The following is a 20,034-nucleotide window of genomic DNA, read 5'->3' on the forward strand; positions in this document are numbered from 1 at the left end:
CCCACTGGGTGTGTTTTGGGCGTGGGGTCAAACAAAATAGGGAGGGGGCAAATACAAAATGGGGTGGGTGCCCACCTCACCACCTAGCTCATCCCCACAATATGGGAGGGGGGGGACATCATTTTCACAGAGGTAACTAAGGGTCAATGAGGCCTGTTATTGAGCCAGTTGACCCTCATAATATGTTTCCTGTGCCATAAAGCATTTGGGCCTGGTGCAGTCAGATACAAATGGGTAGCTTGATTTTCTAACAAAGTTCTCCAAAGGGTGGGAAGAAAGTCGGGGGGGGGGGGCGCACTTTGCTGATCAGGGCAGGGTCACACACCACCCCCCACCCCCCAACCCCTCCCTGGCATGATCGAACCTCCTCTTCTTCCTTCCTATCAACCCACAGACTTAAACCAGTCCCCTCCCAGCATCCCATCCTGGCCTGGCCAAAACCATCCCCGGGCTCACTTGCTCTGTGGATCTAGCCCTTCTGCCTTCATAGAATCCAGTAAGAAGTTTAACAACACCAGGTTAAAGTCCAACAAGTTTATTTGGTAGCAAAGGCCACACAAGCTTTCGGACCCCAAGCCCCTTCTTCAGGTGAGACTCACCTGAAGAAGGGGCTTGGGGCTCCGAAAGCTTGTGTGGCTTTTGCTACCAAATAAACCTGTTGGACTTTAACCTGGTGTTGTTAAACTTCTTACTGTGTTTACCTCAGTCCAACGCTGGCATCTCCACTTCATAGAATCCTACAGTGCAGAAAGAGGCAATTCGGCCCATCGAGTCGACGTCGACCACAACCCCACCCAGGCCCTAGCCCCATAATCCCAGCATTTACCCTAGTTAGTCCCCCTGACACTAAGGGGCAATTTAGCAATCCACCTAACCCGCACATCTTTCGGACTGTGGGAGGAAACCAGAGCACCCAGAGGAAACCCACGCAGACACGGGGAGAACGTGCAGACTCCACACAGACGGTGACCCAAGCCGGGAATCGAACCTGGGCCTCTGGCGCTGTGAGGCAGCAGCGCTGACCACTGTGCCACCGTGCCACCCTTGTCATAACATGCTATCTTTGGCAACCTGCTTGTTGCCAAAGCTTCCTCTCCTGCTGTCCAGACACTGACACATTCTTGGTGTTGTCGGAAATTTAATTGGCTGGCAGCTCCAGAGGTTGACACTACCACCCTAGTGAGGGTCAGGTGTCCCACCTGGCCCTTGTTTAGCTGCTCTGTAGCACAATGTGGCGGTGGGGGTCCATCGGTGTGGAGCATGTCGGACCTACACTAACTTTTCCCTTGTGGGGGGTGGTGGTGGGGGGGGGGGGGGGGGGGGGGGGGGGGGGGACATTCAATGGGTGGCCTTGAGTGACTGTCTGCACATCTCCCCTTGTCTGTGTGTGTTTCCTCTGGGCGTTCCGGTTTCCCCCCGAGACGTGCTGCTCGTGGGCGGGTTATCACAATTATATTAAAGGCGCTATATAAATATAAGCTGCTGTTGAACTAAGTAAATTGAGTTCATTTTTATTGCATAACTGACAGTGCATCAGAATACTCTTTCACTGTTAAACAAGCAGAATCTAATTGCATAAAAGGTACATTTATATTCATTATTCCATTATTATACAGTAGAAATGCCAGATTATTATAGGCATTCTGGGCTTCATTCATTAGGCACTTGTGAATTGTTGTGAAATCTGTCCCAAGATGCTAGTCAGTGGCAGCAGAAACAGGAATTAATACTTCAGCCGGGCAGAGAAAAACTACATTACTGATGCTTACATCTCTGAAAGAATTTCTGGAGCTGGTGGGATGGAGGACAACAGATTCACACAATTGGATGTTGGCTACTCTAAACTTGGTTCTTTCTTTCACCTTCTTCCGTCGGGAAAAAGATACAAAAGTCTGAGGTCACGTACCAACCGACTCAAGAACAGAATCTCTACAGAAGGAGCCATTCAGACAATTGACTCTTTCCCAGACTTACCCCATATCCCCATGTATTTACCCCGCTAATTCCTTTAACCTATATATCTTGGGACACTAAGGGGCAATTTACCATGGCTAATCAACCTAACCTACATATCCTTATACACTAAGGGGCAATTTAACATGGTCAATCCACCTAACCTGCACATCTTTGTACACTAAGGGACAATTTAGCATGGCCAATCCACTTAAACTGCGCATCCTTGTACATTAAGGGACAAATTAGTGTGGCCAATCCACCTAAGCTGCACACCTTTGGACACTAAAGAACAATTTAGCATGGCTAATCCACCTAACCTGGACTGTAGGAAGAAACTGGAGCACCCGAAGAAAACCCACGCAGATACGAGGAGAATGTGCAGACTTCACACAGATGGTGACCCAAGGCCAGGAATCGAACCTGGATCCCTGGCGCTGTGAGGCAGCAGTGCTAACCACTGTGCCACCGTTCCTTTCCAGGATTCCCTTTTGAATTCTTCGATGGAACCTGCCTTTGCAGCACTGTATTCCAGACCGCAACCACCTACTACGTGAAAAAGTTTTGCCTCATGCTGCTTTTGCTTCTTTTAACCAATTATTTTAACTGTGTGTCTGTCGCTGCGTTAATAAGAGTAACAGCTGCCACCCAATGGGAGAGGGGACATTGGAGGGTCGGTGATGAGAGAGGCAGGATTGAACTGCTCCATTTCCGATCAGAGCTTAGCTTATCCTTTTACAGAACCCGGGTGATCTCTCTGGGAATACTGTATTGATTGCCAGCTTAGCGAGGAGACGCCTGATTGGTATAACAGCCTCGAGCTCTCGGTCTGAAGCAATCCAATAGCCCTCAGAACGCCTGTAAATCGGGCAATTTGGAGGCTATCGGATTGCTCAGTGCCTAACACTGATTGCCTGAGTGAAAGCGTGTTCTGTTACCTAGCAACCATCTCACTTTGGTAATAACTAAAAATTATACCTTTTCCTGTCTCCAAAGTCTCCGCCCTTCATTCACAATCTGCGATTGACATGTTAGCAATAACATATTAAAGAAAAACCAGAACAGTTTTAACTATTCCACCAATGTTGAGCACCCAAATGAAATTCAAGGCAAAAGAAAGATGGGAGAAACCAGTCCTTGAAATGCAAAAGATTGTGGTGCGGCACGGTGGCACAGTGGTTCGCACTGCTGCCTCACAGCACCAGGGGCCCAGGTTCAATTCCCGGCCTTGGGTCACTGTCTGTGGTGGAGTTTGCACGTTCTCCCCGTGTCTGCATGGGTTTCCTCCGGGTGCTCAGATTTCCTCCCACACTCCAAAGATGTGCAGGTTAGGTGGATTGGCCATGCTAAATTGCCCCTGAGTGTCAGGGGAATTAGCTGGGGTAAATGCGTGGGGTGATGGGGATAGGACCTGGGTGGGATTGTGGTCGGGCCGAAAAGCCTCCTTCTGCACTGTAGGATTCTATGAAGAAAGCAGAGAGGGAAAGGGCTGGATTTTGAATCTGTTCCCGAGATATCAGGATTCAGAGATGACTTCTACAAATGAAATTTTCACACCTGGTCCCTACCCAGCTGGTTTTTAAAATGAAAGCCCAAAGAATCGGAATAAAGAACCCACATTATAGTTGGGATTACCACCCCAACCCCTCCTTTGGCTGAGGAATCCTGCTTCAAATGCCATAAAATGGGCTCCATAATCCTGTGTCTATTAACAGCAAGTCTTTGTCAAAACTTATAATTATGTATATGTTTACAGAGGCGGTTACAGGGATGCAGCGGACTCTATCCTCAGTCTTTACCCATCTGTGGACTGACTCTGGCTCTGGGTCATATGCCATCTTACAGCACGGTGTGGGCAGTGCCATGCTCAATCGCACATTAACCCCGTATGTGCCAAACCCAACTACTATACTGCCCTCCCCTAGAGAGATATGGAAATGGATATGGTAAACTGGGAACAGAAGAATTGAATGCAATTCAAGGACTCCACAATAAGGAGCCTGAGGCTCTTTCTCCCAAATGAATAGTGTCTAAATGAAGAGAATGCAAAGATAGAGGAGACAGGAAGTCTTAAAACAGAGAGTGAGACACAGAGGGCTGTGTTCAAATAAAATCACCCTGACAAGTATTTGAATATTCAGTTCATAAGAGGTCATTGGAGTTGATCAGAAACCATTTTGTCTCAGACAGCAGTCCAGAACAAGAGGACATAATGACATATTTAGAGCGACCAGGGATGGTCAGGAAGCAGTTCTTCACACAACGGCCGGACTTTTACCGCCACGTCCGCTCCGGAATCGGGGCGGGCGCAGCTCACAGAACGGCATTCTCCGTTGGCCTCAGGCGGGATCTTATGAGCCTCGGACGGGCGAGGCGGTAAAATTCCAGCAAATGTATAGTGCCAATCTGGGACTGTCTCCTGCTCAGAAAATGCTGAGGCTGGGAGTCAACTGAAGACTTTAAAAGTGAGGTTAAGGGATGTTTGTTGGGGTGAGATTATTCGGAGTTACAGATCTGTGGTTGGTAAACGGAGCTAAGTACAGGTCAGCCATGACCTGATTGGACTGCAGAATGGTCTTGAAGGGCTGAATGGCCTCCTTCTGTTTCTATTGTGTTTGCATGGTAATCTTTGTGCCCTCAGTTGTACTCGAGAACTGTAATTTTTAAAAATTAGTTCATGGGATGTGGGAGGCTGGGCCAGCATTTAAAGTCCAACACTGAGAGTATTTAAGAGTTAACCACGTTGCTGTGGGTCTGGACTCTGGAGACTGGGTAAGGACGGCAGATTTTCTTCCCGAGTGGATATCAGTGAATCAGTTGGGTTTTTACGACAATGGTTTCATGGTCATCATTGGTCTTTTAATTCCAGAGTTTTATTGAATTTATTGGGATTCGAACCCAGGTCCCCAGGGCATTACCCTGGGTCTGGATTACTAGTCCGGCAACAATACCACTGCACCGCTGCCTTCCCTGAGATCTGACAACTGGCGTAGAACCTCAATTTGCATATGGAAGCAGCTTCCTGCCTGCCTCTGGCAGGAGTGCTAGGTGATCGTTAATGGCCTGCCTTTTGATTTGATTTGATTTATTATTGTCACATGTATTAACATACAGTGAAAAGTATTGTTTCTTGCGTGCTATACAGACAAAGCATACCCTTCATAGAGAAGGAAACGAGACAGTGCTACAATCTGATTGTAGCCTTACAATCATAGCCAGGGTATAGAGAAAGATCAGCTTAATGCAAGGTAAGTCCATTCAAAAGTCTGATAGCAGCAGGGAAGAAACTGTTCTTGAGTCGGTTGGGACGTGACCTCAGACTTTTGTATCTTTTTCCCGACGGAAGAAGGTGGAAGAGAGAATGTCCGGGGTGCGTGAGGTCCTTAATTACGCTGACTGCTTTGCCGAGGCAGTGGAAAGTGTAGAAATAGTCAATGGATGGGAGACTGGTTTGCGTGATGGATTGGGCTACATTCACGACCTTTTGTAGTTCCTTGCGGCCTTGGGCAGAGCAGGAGCCATGCCAAGCTGTGATACAACCAGAAAGAATGCTTTCTATGGTGCATCTGTAAAAGTTGGTTAGAGTCATAGCTGACATGCCAAATTTCCTTTGCCTTCTGAGAAAGTAGAAGCATTGGGAGGCTTTCTTAACTATAATGTCGGCATGGGGGGACCAGTACAGGTTGTTGGCGATCTGGACACCTAAAAACTTGAAACTCTCGACCCTTTCTATTGACCTTGAATATTCACCTCAGGCAGGGATTGGGTGCCTACAAGATGGCCATTGTTCCCCTGCCTGCTTCAAGCGTCGGGCACCTTGCAAATGATCTCATGGTGATTCGCCATGTGTGAGGCAGTTGACAATTGTCCACTTAACATTGCCAATCAGCACATGCTGGAACTTGAGTCTGGTTCCTTCTGGGTCAATGCATTTCTGCTGTTGTCCATTGGGGAGCAAAAGTGGCTCAAACTTACTCACATTATGGATTCACAATCACAAAAGGTAACGGGTTCTCTTGTCTTGATTCAAATAAACAAGAGCTCTGGTTCTCAACTGAAAAAAACAGTTCAGACCAGTATTATTTCCCTGTTTTTAGTGCGCGTTCCATTTTAAAATGTACAAGACCAGTTCAGACCAGTATTCTTATTTCATTGTTTTAATGCTTCTTCCTTCTGAGTGGGTGGTCTTCACTTCACGCAAGAGGTAGATTCGTGAGATAAAATGCTGCCAACAACAACAGGGGTTAGAGAGTGGAGAGGCACGGGTGGTATGGTAGCAAAGTGGTTACCACTGCTCCCTCACAGCGCCAGGGACCTGGGTTCAATTCCGGCCTTGGGTTACTGTATGGAGTTTGCACGTTCTCCCTCTGTCTGCGTGGGTTTCCTCTGGATGCTCCGGTTTCCTCCCACACTCCAAAGATATGCAGGTTAGGTTGATTGGCCATGCTAAGTTGCCCCTTAGTATCAGGGGGACCAGCAGGGTAAATACATGGGGTTATGGGGATAGGGCCTGGGTGGGATTGTTGTCAGTGCAGGCTCGATGGGCCAAATGGCCTCCTTCTGCACTGTAGGGATTCTATGATACTAATCAGGCAATTGTTGACCTTTACATTTGCTACCTCCAATCTGATTCCTTCACCTCCTTCCCATCTGGCCTTCCCGCTGTGATCTATCACACTTTGACTGAGGGCAAATTGCCGGATTTTCTGTGCGTCAGTTTGAAATGTCAAGTGGAATGGACAAAGGAGCTGGGATGTTAATAATCAAATAGATCTGTCTGACATTTGATCCTTCAAAACAATAAATCTGGCAGCCACGAGCCCAGGCTACTTCACTCTAGATGTGCTGGAGCAGGCTGGGATCACTGAACGGCATGGCAGGTCAAATGGAGGCTGTGCCAACCAGGAAGTCCAGAATATTTCAATTGGATTTCAATGACTTCTTTCAGCAATGGCCAGCAGAGAGTCCTGGGTGGGTGCCTCTGACTCTTTCTCACCTCTCTGCGTTCATGGACTGTTTGTCAAGTATCAGTACTTGTGTCTTTGACAAGTTGCAGGAAGGAGGTGTCCTTCGTGAATTGAACTCAATGGACAGAAGATCCCAAAGGCCCAGCTAACCTCCCCCCATCAACTCATTGATGGAGGAGCCAAAAAATGCAAGAGTGATCATCCCCTCTCCCCATTTAAATCATGAGGCACCCTTCAACCACGCATCCATGGAACCATAGAATCCCTACAGTGCACAGAGGCCATCTGGCCCATAGAGTCTGCGCTGACTCTCCAAAAGAGCATCCCCCCCCCCGCTACAACCAGCCACAACCACCCCCCACTCCACCCTATCCCCATAACCCTGCGCATTTACCATTGCCAATCCACCTAACCGGCACATCTTTGGACACTAAGGGGCAATTTAGCATGGCCAATCCACCAAACGTGCACATCTTTGGACTCCTCTCCCAATCACCCTCAAATGCGTTGGGATAAATTCCTTGTTGCATGAAAGGCACTTTCCGTAGAGTGATAGCAGTTTAAGTCGCTGAGTGGATTTGACATTTTAAGGAGTGCTATTCCTTTAGGGAGTGCTGTTATATGTTATTGCCTCTGATGACTGGGAGTCTGTTCCCATGTGAGTGTGGCCATTTTTTATTCCTAACTGTACAGCTTGTTTTCGAGCTTTTTTAAAGCCTTAAAGGTGGCTGAAATCGTGATCCAGTGCTGGTGCAAATATGAAGGTAAACAGAGCCTACTAGCTAGCGTGGGATGTTTTTGAGAAAATGTTGCGTGATTTGCATGTTTAGCCCAAAGCTGGATTTGCGATGTGTGAACCGAGGGAAGGATTAATGCTGGGATTAAGAAACATCTGAATCCTACCTGAAGGTTCTGATTTACCACTTGTTGTTTGTACCAGTTGAATTTATAAGCGACATAAATATTGTAAATTAATAGCAGTGCCTCATCAGTTTCTGCCGACTTCGATATTTTCCATCCAGTAGCTTTGTGGAAAGAGGCTGCGGATTTGATTTGATTTTGATTTATTATTGTCACATGTATTAGTAGTGAAAAGCATTGTTTCTTGCATGCTAAACAGACAAGCATACCATTCATAGAGAAGGAAAGGAGAGAGTGCAGAATGTAGTGTTACAGTCATAGCTAGGGTGTAGAGAAAGATCAACTTAATGCGAGGTAGGTCCATTCAAAAGTCTGATGGCAGGAGGGAAGGAGCTGTTCTTGAGTCGGTTGGTGTGTGACCACGGACTTTTGTATCTTTTTCCCGACGGAAGAAGGTGGACGAGAGAATGTCCGCGGTGCGTGGGGACCTTAACTATGCTGGCTGCTTTTCCGAGGAAGTGTGGGCAGACGCAATAGATGGGTGATGGACTGGGCTTCAATCACGACCTTTTGTAGTTCCTTGCGGTCCTGGGCAGAGCAGGAGCCCATACCAAGCTGTGATACAACCAGAAAGAATGCTTTCTATGGCGCATCTGTAAAAGTTGGTGAGAATCGTAGCGGATATGCCCTGATGCAAGAAAAGGAATAGTTCCCCTCAAATTGTGTGTTTGTAAACACCAGAGAAGGGAAAGTTAAGGGGAGATTTAACTGAAGCATTCAAAATCATAAGGGGACATCGACAGAGTAAATAGTGAGCGACGCTTCCGATTGGCAAGAGGGGTCAGCAACCAAAGGACACAGATTTAAGATAACTTGTTCACTCATGTCCCTTGGGGAAGGAAATCTGCCATCCTTACCCAGTCTGGCCGACATTTGACTCCAGAGCCACAGCAATGACTCTCTGAAGTGGCCGAGCAAGCCACTCAGTTCAAGGGCAACTAGGGATGGGCAATAAATGTTGGCCCAGCCAGCGATGCCCACGAGTGAATAAAAAAATGGCAGAAGAATCTGAGACGGAATAGGGATTTTTTTATTCAGCCATTTGTTATGACCAGAAAAACACTGTGCTGGAAATGGAATTTGAGGGAGAAACTTGAAGGGGGAAAACTTTGCGGAGTTGCGGAGGCCAGACAGGGTAACGTAATGAATTGAATCACTCTGTCAAGCCTGTACAGACCTGATGGACTGAATGTCCTCCTTTCTTGCTGTATTAGTATATGATTTATTATTATTCTATGAGAATAAATGAATGCAGGTGGAATCCACGTTTTACTGGACCGTGGTACAATGCGAGGTTAAATGTGCTGGGTAGAATATACTGCATCCGGAATCCATTTCTCACCCTGAATTTGCCTCTTTCTTTGTTGCCTGCAGAAGATGACATCTTTGGGGAACTTCCCGAATTCTTCCCATCCGATCCTCCGGAGCCCCTGCCCCATTTCCTGATTGAACCCAGGGATGCGTACATTGTGAAGAATAAGCCGGTGAACCTGTATTGCAAGGCTACCCCTGCCACCCAGATCTACTTCAAGTGCAACAGCGAGTGGGTTCATCAGAAGGAACACACCACTGCGGAACACGTGGACGACACCTCTGGTGGGTCTTCATTAATGTATTGTCATCAGCCCATTGTCTCACAAGTTGGTGTTTCTCCTCTGCAAGATAAATAACTTGCATTTCTGTATCGCTTTTCACAAGCTCAGGACGTTCTAAAGCACTTTGCAGCCACTGAAGACCACTTGAAATGTTGTGGAGTAGGAAACACAGCAATTTGTTCATCACAGGGTCCCACAGACAACCATGTAATAGCGACCAGATTGTCTGCTTCTGTGATCATAGAATCATAGAATCCCCACAGTGCAGGAGGAGGCCATTCGGGCCATCGAGTCTGCTCCGATCACAATCCCACCCAGGCCCTATCCCCGTAACCCCACATATTTACCCTGATAATCCCCCTGACACGAGGGTTAAATTCACATGGCCAATCTACCTGACCCGCACATCGTTGGATTGTAGGAGGAAACCGGAGCACCCCGAGGAAACCCACGCAGACACGGGGAGAACACGCAAACTCCACACAGACAGTGACCCGAGGCCGGAATTGAACCTGGGTCTCTGGCACTGTGAGGCAGCAGTGCTAACCACTGTGCCACCATGCCACCCACCTAATAAATACGATGTTAAGTATTGGCCCAGGAGACCAAAGAGAACTTTGAAGCAATGCCATGGGATATTTTACATCCACCAGAGAGGGCAGACAGGGCTTCATTTTAATGTCTCCACTTGAAAGAACGCACCTCTGACAGTGCAGCACTCCCTCAGTATTGCAGTGGGGAGCGTCAGCTTAGATTTTGCATGTGAGTCCTGGAGTAGCACTTGAACCCACAATCTTCTGACTCACGGGTGCCCACTAAGCCACAGTTGGCATCGGTGACCTTCCATTGGTGCCCCAAGGCAACAATAGCGTGGTGCTTCCTACTGTGTACAGTTTTGGTCTCCTTACTTGAGAAAGGGTATACTGGCACTGGAGGGGATGCAGAGGAGATTCACGAGGTTGATTCCAGAGTTGAGATAATTGACTTATGAGGAGAGACTGAGTAGATTGAGATTATTCTCATTGGAATTTAGAAGAATGAGGGGGGATCTTAGAGAAACATATAAGATTATAAATGGAATACATAAGATAGAAGCAGGGAGGTTGTTTCCATTGGCGGGTGAAACCAGAACCAGGGGGCATAGCATAGATCATAGAAACCCTACAGTGCAGAAGGAGGCCATTCGGCCCATCGAGTCTGCACCAACCACAATCCCACCCAGGCCCTACCCCCACATATTTACCCGCTAATCCCTCTAACCTACGCATTTTAGGATTCTAAGGGGCAATTTTTAACCTGGCCAATCAACCTAACCCGCACATCTTTGGACTATGGGAGGAAACCAGAGCACCTGGAGGAAACCCACGCAGACACGAGGAGAACGTGCAAACTCCACACAGACAGTGACCCGAGCCGGGAATCGAACCTGGGACCCTGGAGCTGTGAAGCAGCAGTGCTAACCACTGTGCTACCGTGCCGCTACATAGCCTCAAAATAACGGGGAGCAGATTTAAGACTGAGTTGAGGAGGAATTTCTTCACCCAAAGAACATAAGAACATGAGAAATAGGAGCAGGAGTAGGCCATCTAGCCCCTCAAGCCTGCTCCGCCATTCAATAAGATCATGACTGATCTGATAGTGGGTTCAGTTCCACTTACCCGCCCGCTCCCATAACCCTTAATTCCCTTAATGGTTAAAAATCTATTTATCTGAGACTTAAACACATTTAATCAAGGTAGCCTCTACTGCTTCATTGGGCAGAGAATTCCAAAGGTTCACTACCCTCTGGGAGAAGAAGTTCCTCCTCAACTCTGTTCTAAATTGACTCCCCCGTATTTTGAGGCTCTGCCCCCTAGTTCTTGTTTCCATTGTAAGTGGAAATAACCTCGCTGCTTCTACCCTGTCTAGCCCCTTCATTATCTTATATGTCTCTATAAGATCTCCCCTCAACCTTCTAAACTCCAATGAGTACAGGCCCAGTCTACTCAATCTCTCCTCATAAGCTAACCCCCTCATCTCTGGAATCAACCTGGTGAACCTTCTCTGTACCCCCTCCAAAGCTAATATATCCATCCTTAAATAAGGGGACCAAAATTGTAGACAGTACTCTAGGTGCGGCCTCACCAGTACCCTGTACAATTGCAGCATGACCTCCCTGCTTTTATACTCCATCCCTCTCACGATAAAGGCCAACATTCCATTTGCCTTCTTGATTACCTGCTGCACCTGCAAACTGAGTTTTTGTGATTCATGCACAAGGACCCCCAGGTCCCTCTGCATGTTGGAAGGCTTGTGAATCTGTGGAATTCCCTGCCCAGTGAAGCAGGTGAGGCTACCTCATTGAATGTTTTTAAGGCAAGGATAGATAGACAGGATAGATAGACAGTAAAGGAATTAAGGGTTATGGTGAGCGGGCGGGTAAGTGGAGCTGAGTCCACGAAAAGATCAGCCATGATCTTATTGAATGGCGGAGCAGGCTCGAGGGGCCAGTTGGCCGACTCCTGCTCCTAGTTCCTATGTTCTTATGTACTGGCTCACTCCGTGTAGGAAACATGGAAACCTTCTACACACTTACCGTGGGAAACCCTTTCATTGTTGTAAAGCCCTCCATCAGCTCTCCCCTCAGCCCTCTCTCTGTTAGATGTGAGTAGCAGCATCAAACCCAACAGTCTGTCATGTCCCATGAATAGTTTACCCTGCCTTCCCAACCCTCTGGTAACATATTACAGCTTGGCAGCTAATTGCTGTAAAATCTAATCAGAGAGTGGCTATATTCAGATGAAGATGCGTGAAAGTAAAATAGCTGAACTATCGCAGTTAATCTGTTTCTCTCCTCTAAAGAAATAATGAGCAATCTGTTTCGATCAGGTGCTTCAACATCTAATGTGAGACCACATCTGCTGTTTCCAAAATGTTTGATCACACCACTTTCTAGTCGTATGTCAAAAGATTTGAGTTTATCCTCTGGAAGAACTCGAAACATAGACATCTGATCCCATCCATTGTAAAAAAAACATAGAGGATGATTCTCCGATCTTGCCGTGCTGTTAGTAGATCGAGACGATCCCAGAAAATAGTGTGCTCACTGGCAACCAGAGCAGTTCTGAACTGGGGACACAACCTGTCATCTTCACCAAGTATCTTCCAAGAGGGGAAGTAGTGTTCCCATTTCTTCTTCTTTTCATCTTGCCTGCAATATATTGTGGTGTGGGTAAGTTTGAAAGGAGTACCTGTCAGGTTATAACGCGATGTGTGTGAGGAAGCCAGTACGGTGTGAACACAAGAGATGGCACAGTGGCACAGTGGTTAGCACTGCTGTCTCTCAGCGCCAGGGACCCGGATTCAATTCCCGGATTGGGTCACTGTGTGGAGTTTGCACATTCTTCCCATGTCTGCATGGGTTTCCTCCGGATGCTCTGGTTTCCTCCCACAGTGCAAAGATGTGCAGATTAGGTGGATTGGCCATGCTAAATTACCTCTTCGTGTCCTGAGGTGAGTCGGTTAGTCATGGGACATGTGTGTGCGGTTATAGGGGTAGGGTGTGGGAAGAGGGCCTGGGTAAGATAAGCCAATCAAATACTTTTAAAATGTTGTTATTATTCTAATATAGAGAAACGCAGCAGTCAGTTTGCATACAGGCAGGTCCTCGATGACCAGTCTAATCTGGCTTAATGATGTTGGATGAGAGAGAAGTACTGAGCAGGATAACAGGGAGAAATTTCCTGTTTGTTTGTGAAATAGTAGACTCGGGAATCTTTCTCATCCCTGTTGCTTCCCCCCTGGTAATGCCTCAGTCAACTTGCAAACCAATCAGCACCCATTTTGCCTGTAGTATAAATTCTTGTGATTGTTTGAAAGTTGACATTCTTGCATTTGTCCTGATGAGTGCAAGATGAAAAACTTTGGCAACATGCCTCTCTTTTCAGCAATAATCAAGTTCATTGCTACCAAGTGACTGACAGATTGGCTTTTGTTCCCGGGTCACTCCACGACTACCCTGGAGGGTTTAGTGACCCTATATTTACAGGACAGCAACTGCAAAATGCAAAACGCATCGCGGAATCCGCAAGTTTTGGTCACTTGGGGTTCTGCACAATAAAGAAGGTTCCAGCAGTTACATCTGCAGGTTGCTAATGCACTAACAATACTCAGGGAGCTTTACAATTCATAAATGTCCTTCGTATGCCAACCAAGCTATTTGAACCTATGAATGCTAAGCTGAGGAGATGGGGTCACGTTACTAACTGCCAGGTGCCTGGGTCACTAAGACATCCATCTTTAATTTCCCTTAAATGAACAACCCCAGGACTTTTCCTTTCTCATTTTACACGAAACCCTCAAAGCAATTTAAGACGAGGAGATAGCTGCCTATCTCACTCCTGTAGTGAGAGCAGCAGCAAACTGACACAAGCAACATGTTTACTTCATATGTTTCAAAGAAATGAGGTATTATGCCCCAATTCAGCTATGCTAAATTGCCACTTAGTGTCCCAAGATGTGTAGGTTAGATCATAGAATCCCTACAGTGCAGAAGGAGGCCATTCGGCCCATCGAGTCTGCATCGACAACAATCCCACCCAGGCTCTATCCCCATAACCCCACATATTTACCCCATTAATCCCTCTAACCTATGCATCCCGGGACACCAAGCGGCAATTTATCGTGGCCAAGCCACCCAACCCGCACATCTTTGGAGTGTGGGAGGAAACCGGAGCACCCGGAGGAAACCCACGCAGATATGAGGAGAGCGTGCAAACTCCACACAGGTAATGACCCAAGCCGGGAATCGGACCCAGGTCCCTGGAGCTGTGAGGCAGCACTGCTAACCCACTGTGCCACCATGCCGCCCCAATTGGTTTAACCAATGTGTAGGGTTATGGGGATAGGCTGGTGGAGAGGGCCTGGGTAAGATACTCTGTCAGCGAGTTGGTGCTGCAGACTTGATGGGCTGAAAGGTCAGCTTCTGAATTGTAGGGATCCTCTGATTTTATGGTTTATGGCAATGAAAAGCAGAAGATTTCTTTTATCTTGGTTTCCAATTTGGGTAGATTTTGGAAGGTTCTGCTATTGCTGTAGTGTCTCACTAAAAAGGCCTATGAGTCAGAGATAAGGGTGTAAAATGATAGGCCCAATTCTGGGCCCCAAGCTCCCTTAGAGCAAGACTCAGATTCAGACTCGCTTGAATAGCCATGTCTCTCACCTGTCCGTCCTTCAACCAAAATTGCTTCTTTTCAAATGGCTGTTGACATGTCTTGATAAGGGAGCTGGAGTGGCAGAGTGGGTTACACTCCTATCCCTACACCAGAAGGCTCCACGTTCAAGTCCTACTCCAGGACCCGTTGGTCATGAAAAACAAAACAGCTTACAGGCATGGGAGGTCACACCTGCCCCGAGATCGGAAATTCCCGCCCAAGGTGAACGGACCTTTAAATAGTCCGTCAAATTGTCCATCCCTGCTGGTGGTGATTCCTGAATAATCTATCCCAGTGCGTATTGGTACTAGTTCCCAGGCTCGTGAAATGGGGAGAGTAAGTGGCAGCAAGGGCTGTAAAAAAGCAGCCAATCCAAGAATGATATGAAGCAATGTTCAACTAGCATTGCTGTGACCATAAAATATAGGAGCAGAATTAGGCTATTCGGCCTTTCGAGTCTGCATCACCATTCAATCATGGCTGATATGATTCTCATCCCCATTCTCCTGCCTTCTCCCCGTAAGCCTTCATCCCCTTATTGATCAAGAGCCTATCTATCTCTGACCTCATATATCATGAGAAATGATGATGTGGAGATGTTGGCGTTAGACTTGGGTGGACACAGTAAGAAGTCTCACAACACCAGGTTAAAGTCCAACAGGTTTATTTGGGATCACGAGCTTTCGGAACACTGCTTCTTCATCAGGTAATTCTATAATTATAGAAATAGAATCATAGAAACCCTAAACCCTACAGTGCAGAAGGAGGCCATTCGGTCCATTGAGTCTGCACCGACAACAATCCCACCCAGGCCCTATCCACGTAACCCCACAAATTCATCTTGCCAGTCCCCCTGACACGAAGGGACCATTTATCATGGCCAATCCACTTAACCTGCACATCTTTGGACTGTGGGATGAAACCGGAGCACCCGGCGGAAACCCAGGAAGGAGAATGTACAAACTCCACACTGACAGTGACCCGAAGCTGGATTGAACCTGGGTCCCTGGTACTTTGAGGCAACAGTGCTAACCATTGTGCCACCGTGCCACCCACAATTATCCCCCAATCAACATCACAAAAACAGATTATCTCATCATCTCATCATTATCACGTTGTTGTTCATGGGATCTTGCTGTGCACAAACTGGCTTCTGTGTTTCTGACGTTACAACAGTCAGAATTACTTTGAGACATCCCATGTTGTGAAAGGTGCTATATAAATGCAAATCATTTTTTTTGCCCCCATGGGAACAATCACCAGCAACAAGGGGAAATAAACCCACCACCCTCCCTGACTTCCTCCTGGGGTAACCAACTTCTGATTGGACATATTCCTTAAGATTTCACCACCTGACCTCCTGTCTCCAACTGTTCCGCTCCCAAGTTTCTGCCTATGGCTACCCAAATATGGGCCAAACGTGGGCAATTGGGACCAGCTTAGTGGTTAAAAAAAGGATGGCATGGACAAGTTGGGCCGAAGGGCCTGTTTCCATGCTGTAAACATTAATGAACAATCTCACCCTCACCATGCCCCGCCTTCCCACAGCCAATCAAAAAATGAATAGACTCTTCATATCATAGAACCATAGAATCATACAGTGTAGAAGAGGCCTTTCGGCCCATTGAGTCCGCACTGACACCCGAACTCCCACCTAATCTCATCTACCAGCACTTGACCCATGGTCCCTGACTCTCCATCAAACAGTCTTCCTCTCCCCATGTCTAGTACATCAAAGTGATCGAAGAAAATTTAAAAAACACCACACCTTTTTAATATCCGTCCTGGATTTTTCTCGCACAAGAATCCCAGAGATCAGTCCTCAAAACGTGGGGAGCCCGGGGCAATCCAGGAGGGTTGACAACCCCACTTATGCCCAAAAATTGGTACGCCCAATTTCTTACCCATTGTGTGGTGGCTGGAGCTCTTTGCATTGCTACGAGGAGTCCTGTCAATGAGCTTGTGCAATGTGCAACGCTCATCAAGACTGGGCTTTACTCTTCATGTTCTCCCAGCATAGGCTTTAACCAGCAGAGCTGTGAGTTCACTGTGCAGCATACAGCACCAGGCACTGATTTAATGAGATGTAACAAATAGCTTGGGCAATTACAAGCCTGCAATCTAATTGAAGGGGTTCGATATCAGCCCAAACCACCAGGGCTAACCTTCAGCAATTTCTAACTGCCATTTGAAGTCCAAGATTAGATTACTCCCTTCAAATTATTCATTGATGCAAGCTCATCTCAAGGGATATTCTGTAAACTTTACCAGGTGATGTCTTGCAATTCTTTCAGCTATTTCCTTGTGCCAAAAGTTTCAACTGGGACAAGGTGCTGCTACCTGTCCATTCATATGAGGTGGCACGGTGGCACAGTTGGTAAACACTGTTTTGATTCACGGCTTGGGTCATTGTCTGTGTGGAGTTTGCATGTTCTCCCCGTGTCTGTGTGGGTTTCCTCCGGGTGCTCCAGTTTCCTCCCTCAGTCCGAAAGACGTGCTGGTTAGGGTGCATTGGCTGTGCTAAATTCTCCCTCAGTGTACCCGAACAGACGCCAGGGTGTGGCGACTAGGGGATTTTCACAGTAACTTCATTGCAGTGTTAATGAAAGCTCACTTGTGCCACGAATAAACTTAATATGAGGTATTGATGACTGCAGTGTCATTGCTACAAGCTCATTCAGAAATAGTGGCCCAGGTCTTACAGGGCATCTCACAGCCCATCCCAGTGTTTAAACATTTTCCTTCACCACTGGGCTCAACGAGTTTTGTTGCCTCTAATTACCTGGAGTGTGAACTGATAGCAGTGCGTCTAGAGCAACCAGGCATGTGGGATCTCAGTGAATGACTGGACCAACCAACAGTCTCTCTCCTTAACCTGATTTTAAGAATTAAATAGGGCGGCACGGTAGCACAGTGGTTAGCACTGCTGCTTCACAGCTCCAGGGTCCCGGGTTCGATTCCCGGCTCGGGTCACTGTCTCTGTGGAGTTTGCACATTCTCCTCGTGTCTGCGTGGGTTTCCTCCGGGTGCTCCGGTTTCCTCCCACAGTCCAAAGATGTGCGGGTTAGGTTGATTGGCCAGGTTAAAAATTGTCCCTTAGAGTCCTGGGATGCGTAGGTTAGAGGGATTAGCGGGTAAAATATGGGGGGTAGGGCCTGGGTGGGATTGTGGTCGGTGCAGACTCGATGGGCCGAATGGCCTCCTTCTGCACTGTAGGGTTTCTATGTTTCTATGAATTGGGAAAGAAACAGAGGAACCAGGGAAAAAGAAATTTGGATAATTCATAGAATCCCAGTAGTGCAGAAGTTGCCCATTCGGCCCATCAGGCCTGCAACAGCTCTCTGACAGAGCATCTTACCCATACCTTATCCCCATCACCCCATTAATCCCCCTAACCAGCACATCTTTCGGACTGTAGGAGGAAACCGGAGCACCCGGAGGAAACCCATGCAGACACGGGGAGAATGTGCAAACTCCGCACAGACAGTCACCCAAGCTGGGATTCGAACCTGGGTCCCTGGCGCTGTGAGGCAGCAGTGCTAACCACTGTGCCACATATCACTCAACACCATTTAGACAGAGTGCTATTTTGTCAATGAATTCTGCCCCAACACTGCAGTTGGTTCTGCAACCAGTCTGTGTGTGATACTCATGTGCACATTGTAAATAATGTGAGGCAGCTTAAAAGGGAGTTAAAGACTTTATCGCAACCTTGAGATTCAGTTGCTCCATAAGGCAATTGAGCCGTATTCTTGTGCGTTGGGATGTCAGGTTAACGCAGCAATTGAGCTGGTGTCTGAGAGAATTGTGGTGCTGAGCAGTCCATTATCCTGAATATCACGCCACACATAATCTGACATTCTTTTTGATTATATTCTTCTGTTGCGGAAGTCTGAATATTTCAACTCAAAATAATGTGTGCGGTTAGAGTCTTTGCCTGTCTTCCTATCATGGTTGAAAATTATATTGCTATCTTCTCAGCTAATCAGCCCGAACAGCTGCTTAGGAGGAGTTAGAGTCATAGAGGTTTACAACATGGAAACAGGCCTTTCGGCCCAACTTGTCCATGCCGCCCCTTTTTTTTAACCCCAAAGCTAGTCCTAATTGCCCGTGTTTGGCCCATATCCCTCTATACCCATCTTACCCATGTAACTGTCTAAACGCTTTTTAAAAGACAGAATTGTACCCGCCTCCACTACTACCTCTGGCAGCTTGTTCCAAACACTCACCACCCTATGTGAAAAAATTGCCCCTCTGGAATCTTTTGTATCTCTCCCCTCTCACCTTAAACCTATGCCCTCTAGTTTTAGACTCCCCTACTTTTGGGAAAAGATATTGACTATCTAGCTGATCTATGCCCCTCATTATTTTATAGACCACTGTAAGGTCACCCCTAAGCCTTCTACACTCCAGAGAAAAAAGTCCCAGTCTATCCAGCCTCTCCTTATAATTCAAACCATCAAGCCCCGGTAGCATCCTAGTAAATCTTTTCTGCACTCTTTCTAGTTTAATAATATCCTTTCTTAGTTCTTAGTAATTCACTGCCGTGTCTGCAAGGGAATGGAATACCAGAACGGTTTGGCTGTTTATAGGTGGCCACATCTCACCTCCACTACTTGCTCCTGCATTCGGAGCTCCTTTGGGTCTGTTGCGTGAGATATACAAAGTGCACTTCATCTCACAATAAGAAGTCCCACAACACCAGGTTAAAGTCCAACAGGTTTATTTGGAATCAGGAGCTTAGGAGCGCTGCCCCTTAATCTCGTGACCTCTTACTGTGTCCACCCCAGTCCAACGCCGGTATCTCCACTTCCTTTAACAAGTCATTGTTTGAGGAGTTGCCAATTTCCTTTTCAATGCCACCAACCAAGGCGGCGGAGATGACAACAATTTATATTTATATAGCACCTCAAGCATGATGAAACATCCCAAGGTGCTTCGATGGAGCATTGCAAAGCAAAATTGGACACCGAGCCACAGAAGATGACATGAGGCAGCCAGAGGCTGGAGGCTGATTTTAAGGAGTGGCTTAACTGGAGAGAGAGAGAGCGATAGCAAAGCAGGGCGTTGTTTAGGGAGGGAATTTCCAAGATCAAGTTTCAGGCAGCTAATGGCACTTCCACCAGTGGGGGAGCAGTTACAGTTGTGGATGCCTTGGAGGCCAGGATTGGGTATGTGCAGATATCTCAGAGGGTTGTGGGGCTGGAGAACATTATAGACAAAGGGAGGGGGTAATAGCGAGGGATTTGAAAACAGTGATAATTTCTAATCAAGGTGTTTTTTGACTGGGAGCCAGCATAGGTCAACGAGCATAAAGATGATAGGTGAACAGGACTTGGGGCAATATGGACATCAAATTCCCAGTGTAGGAACTGGGAAGCCAACCATGAGTGCAAAGGATTATAG

At 47.1% G+C, this 20,034-nt stretch overlaps 1 protein-coding gene across 1 annotated transcript in view; it reads left to right on the plus strand.

Moving 5' to 3' along the window:
- LOC144501431 (netrin receptor UNC5C-like) overlaps positions 1-20,034 on the plus strand; it is a 354,204-nt gene that overhangs the window by 238,534 nt on the left and 95,636 nt on the right. Inside the window, exon 2 of the mRNA XM_078225178.1 lies at positions 9,216-9,437. Coding sequence (XP_078081304.1) covers positions 9,216-9,437 — 222 coding nt within the window. The remainder of the gene's footprint in view (positions 1-9,215; positions 9,438-20,034) is intronic.

Source organism: Mustelus asterias, chromosome 1 (assembly GCF_964213995.1).
Source record: "Mustelus asterias chromosome 1, sMusAst1.hap1.1, whole genome shotgun sequence".
NCBI lineage: Eukaryota > Metazoa > Chordata > Chondrichthyes > Carcharhiniformes > Triakidae > Mustelus > Mustelus asterias.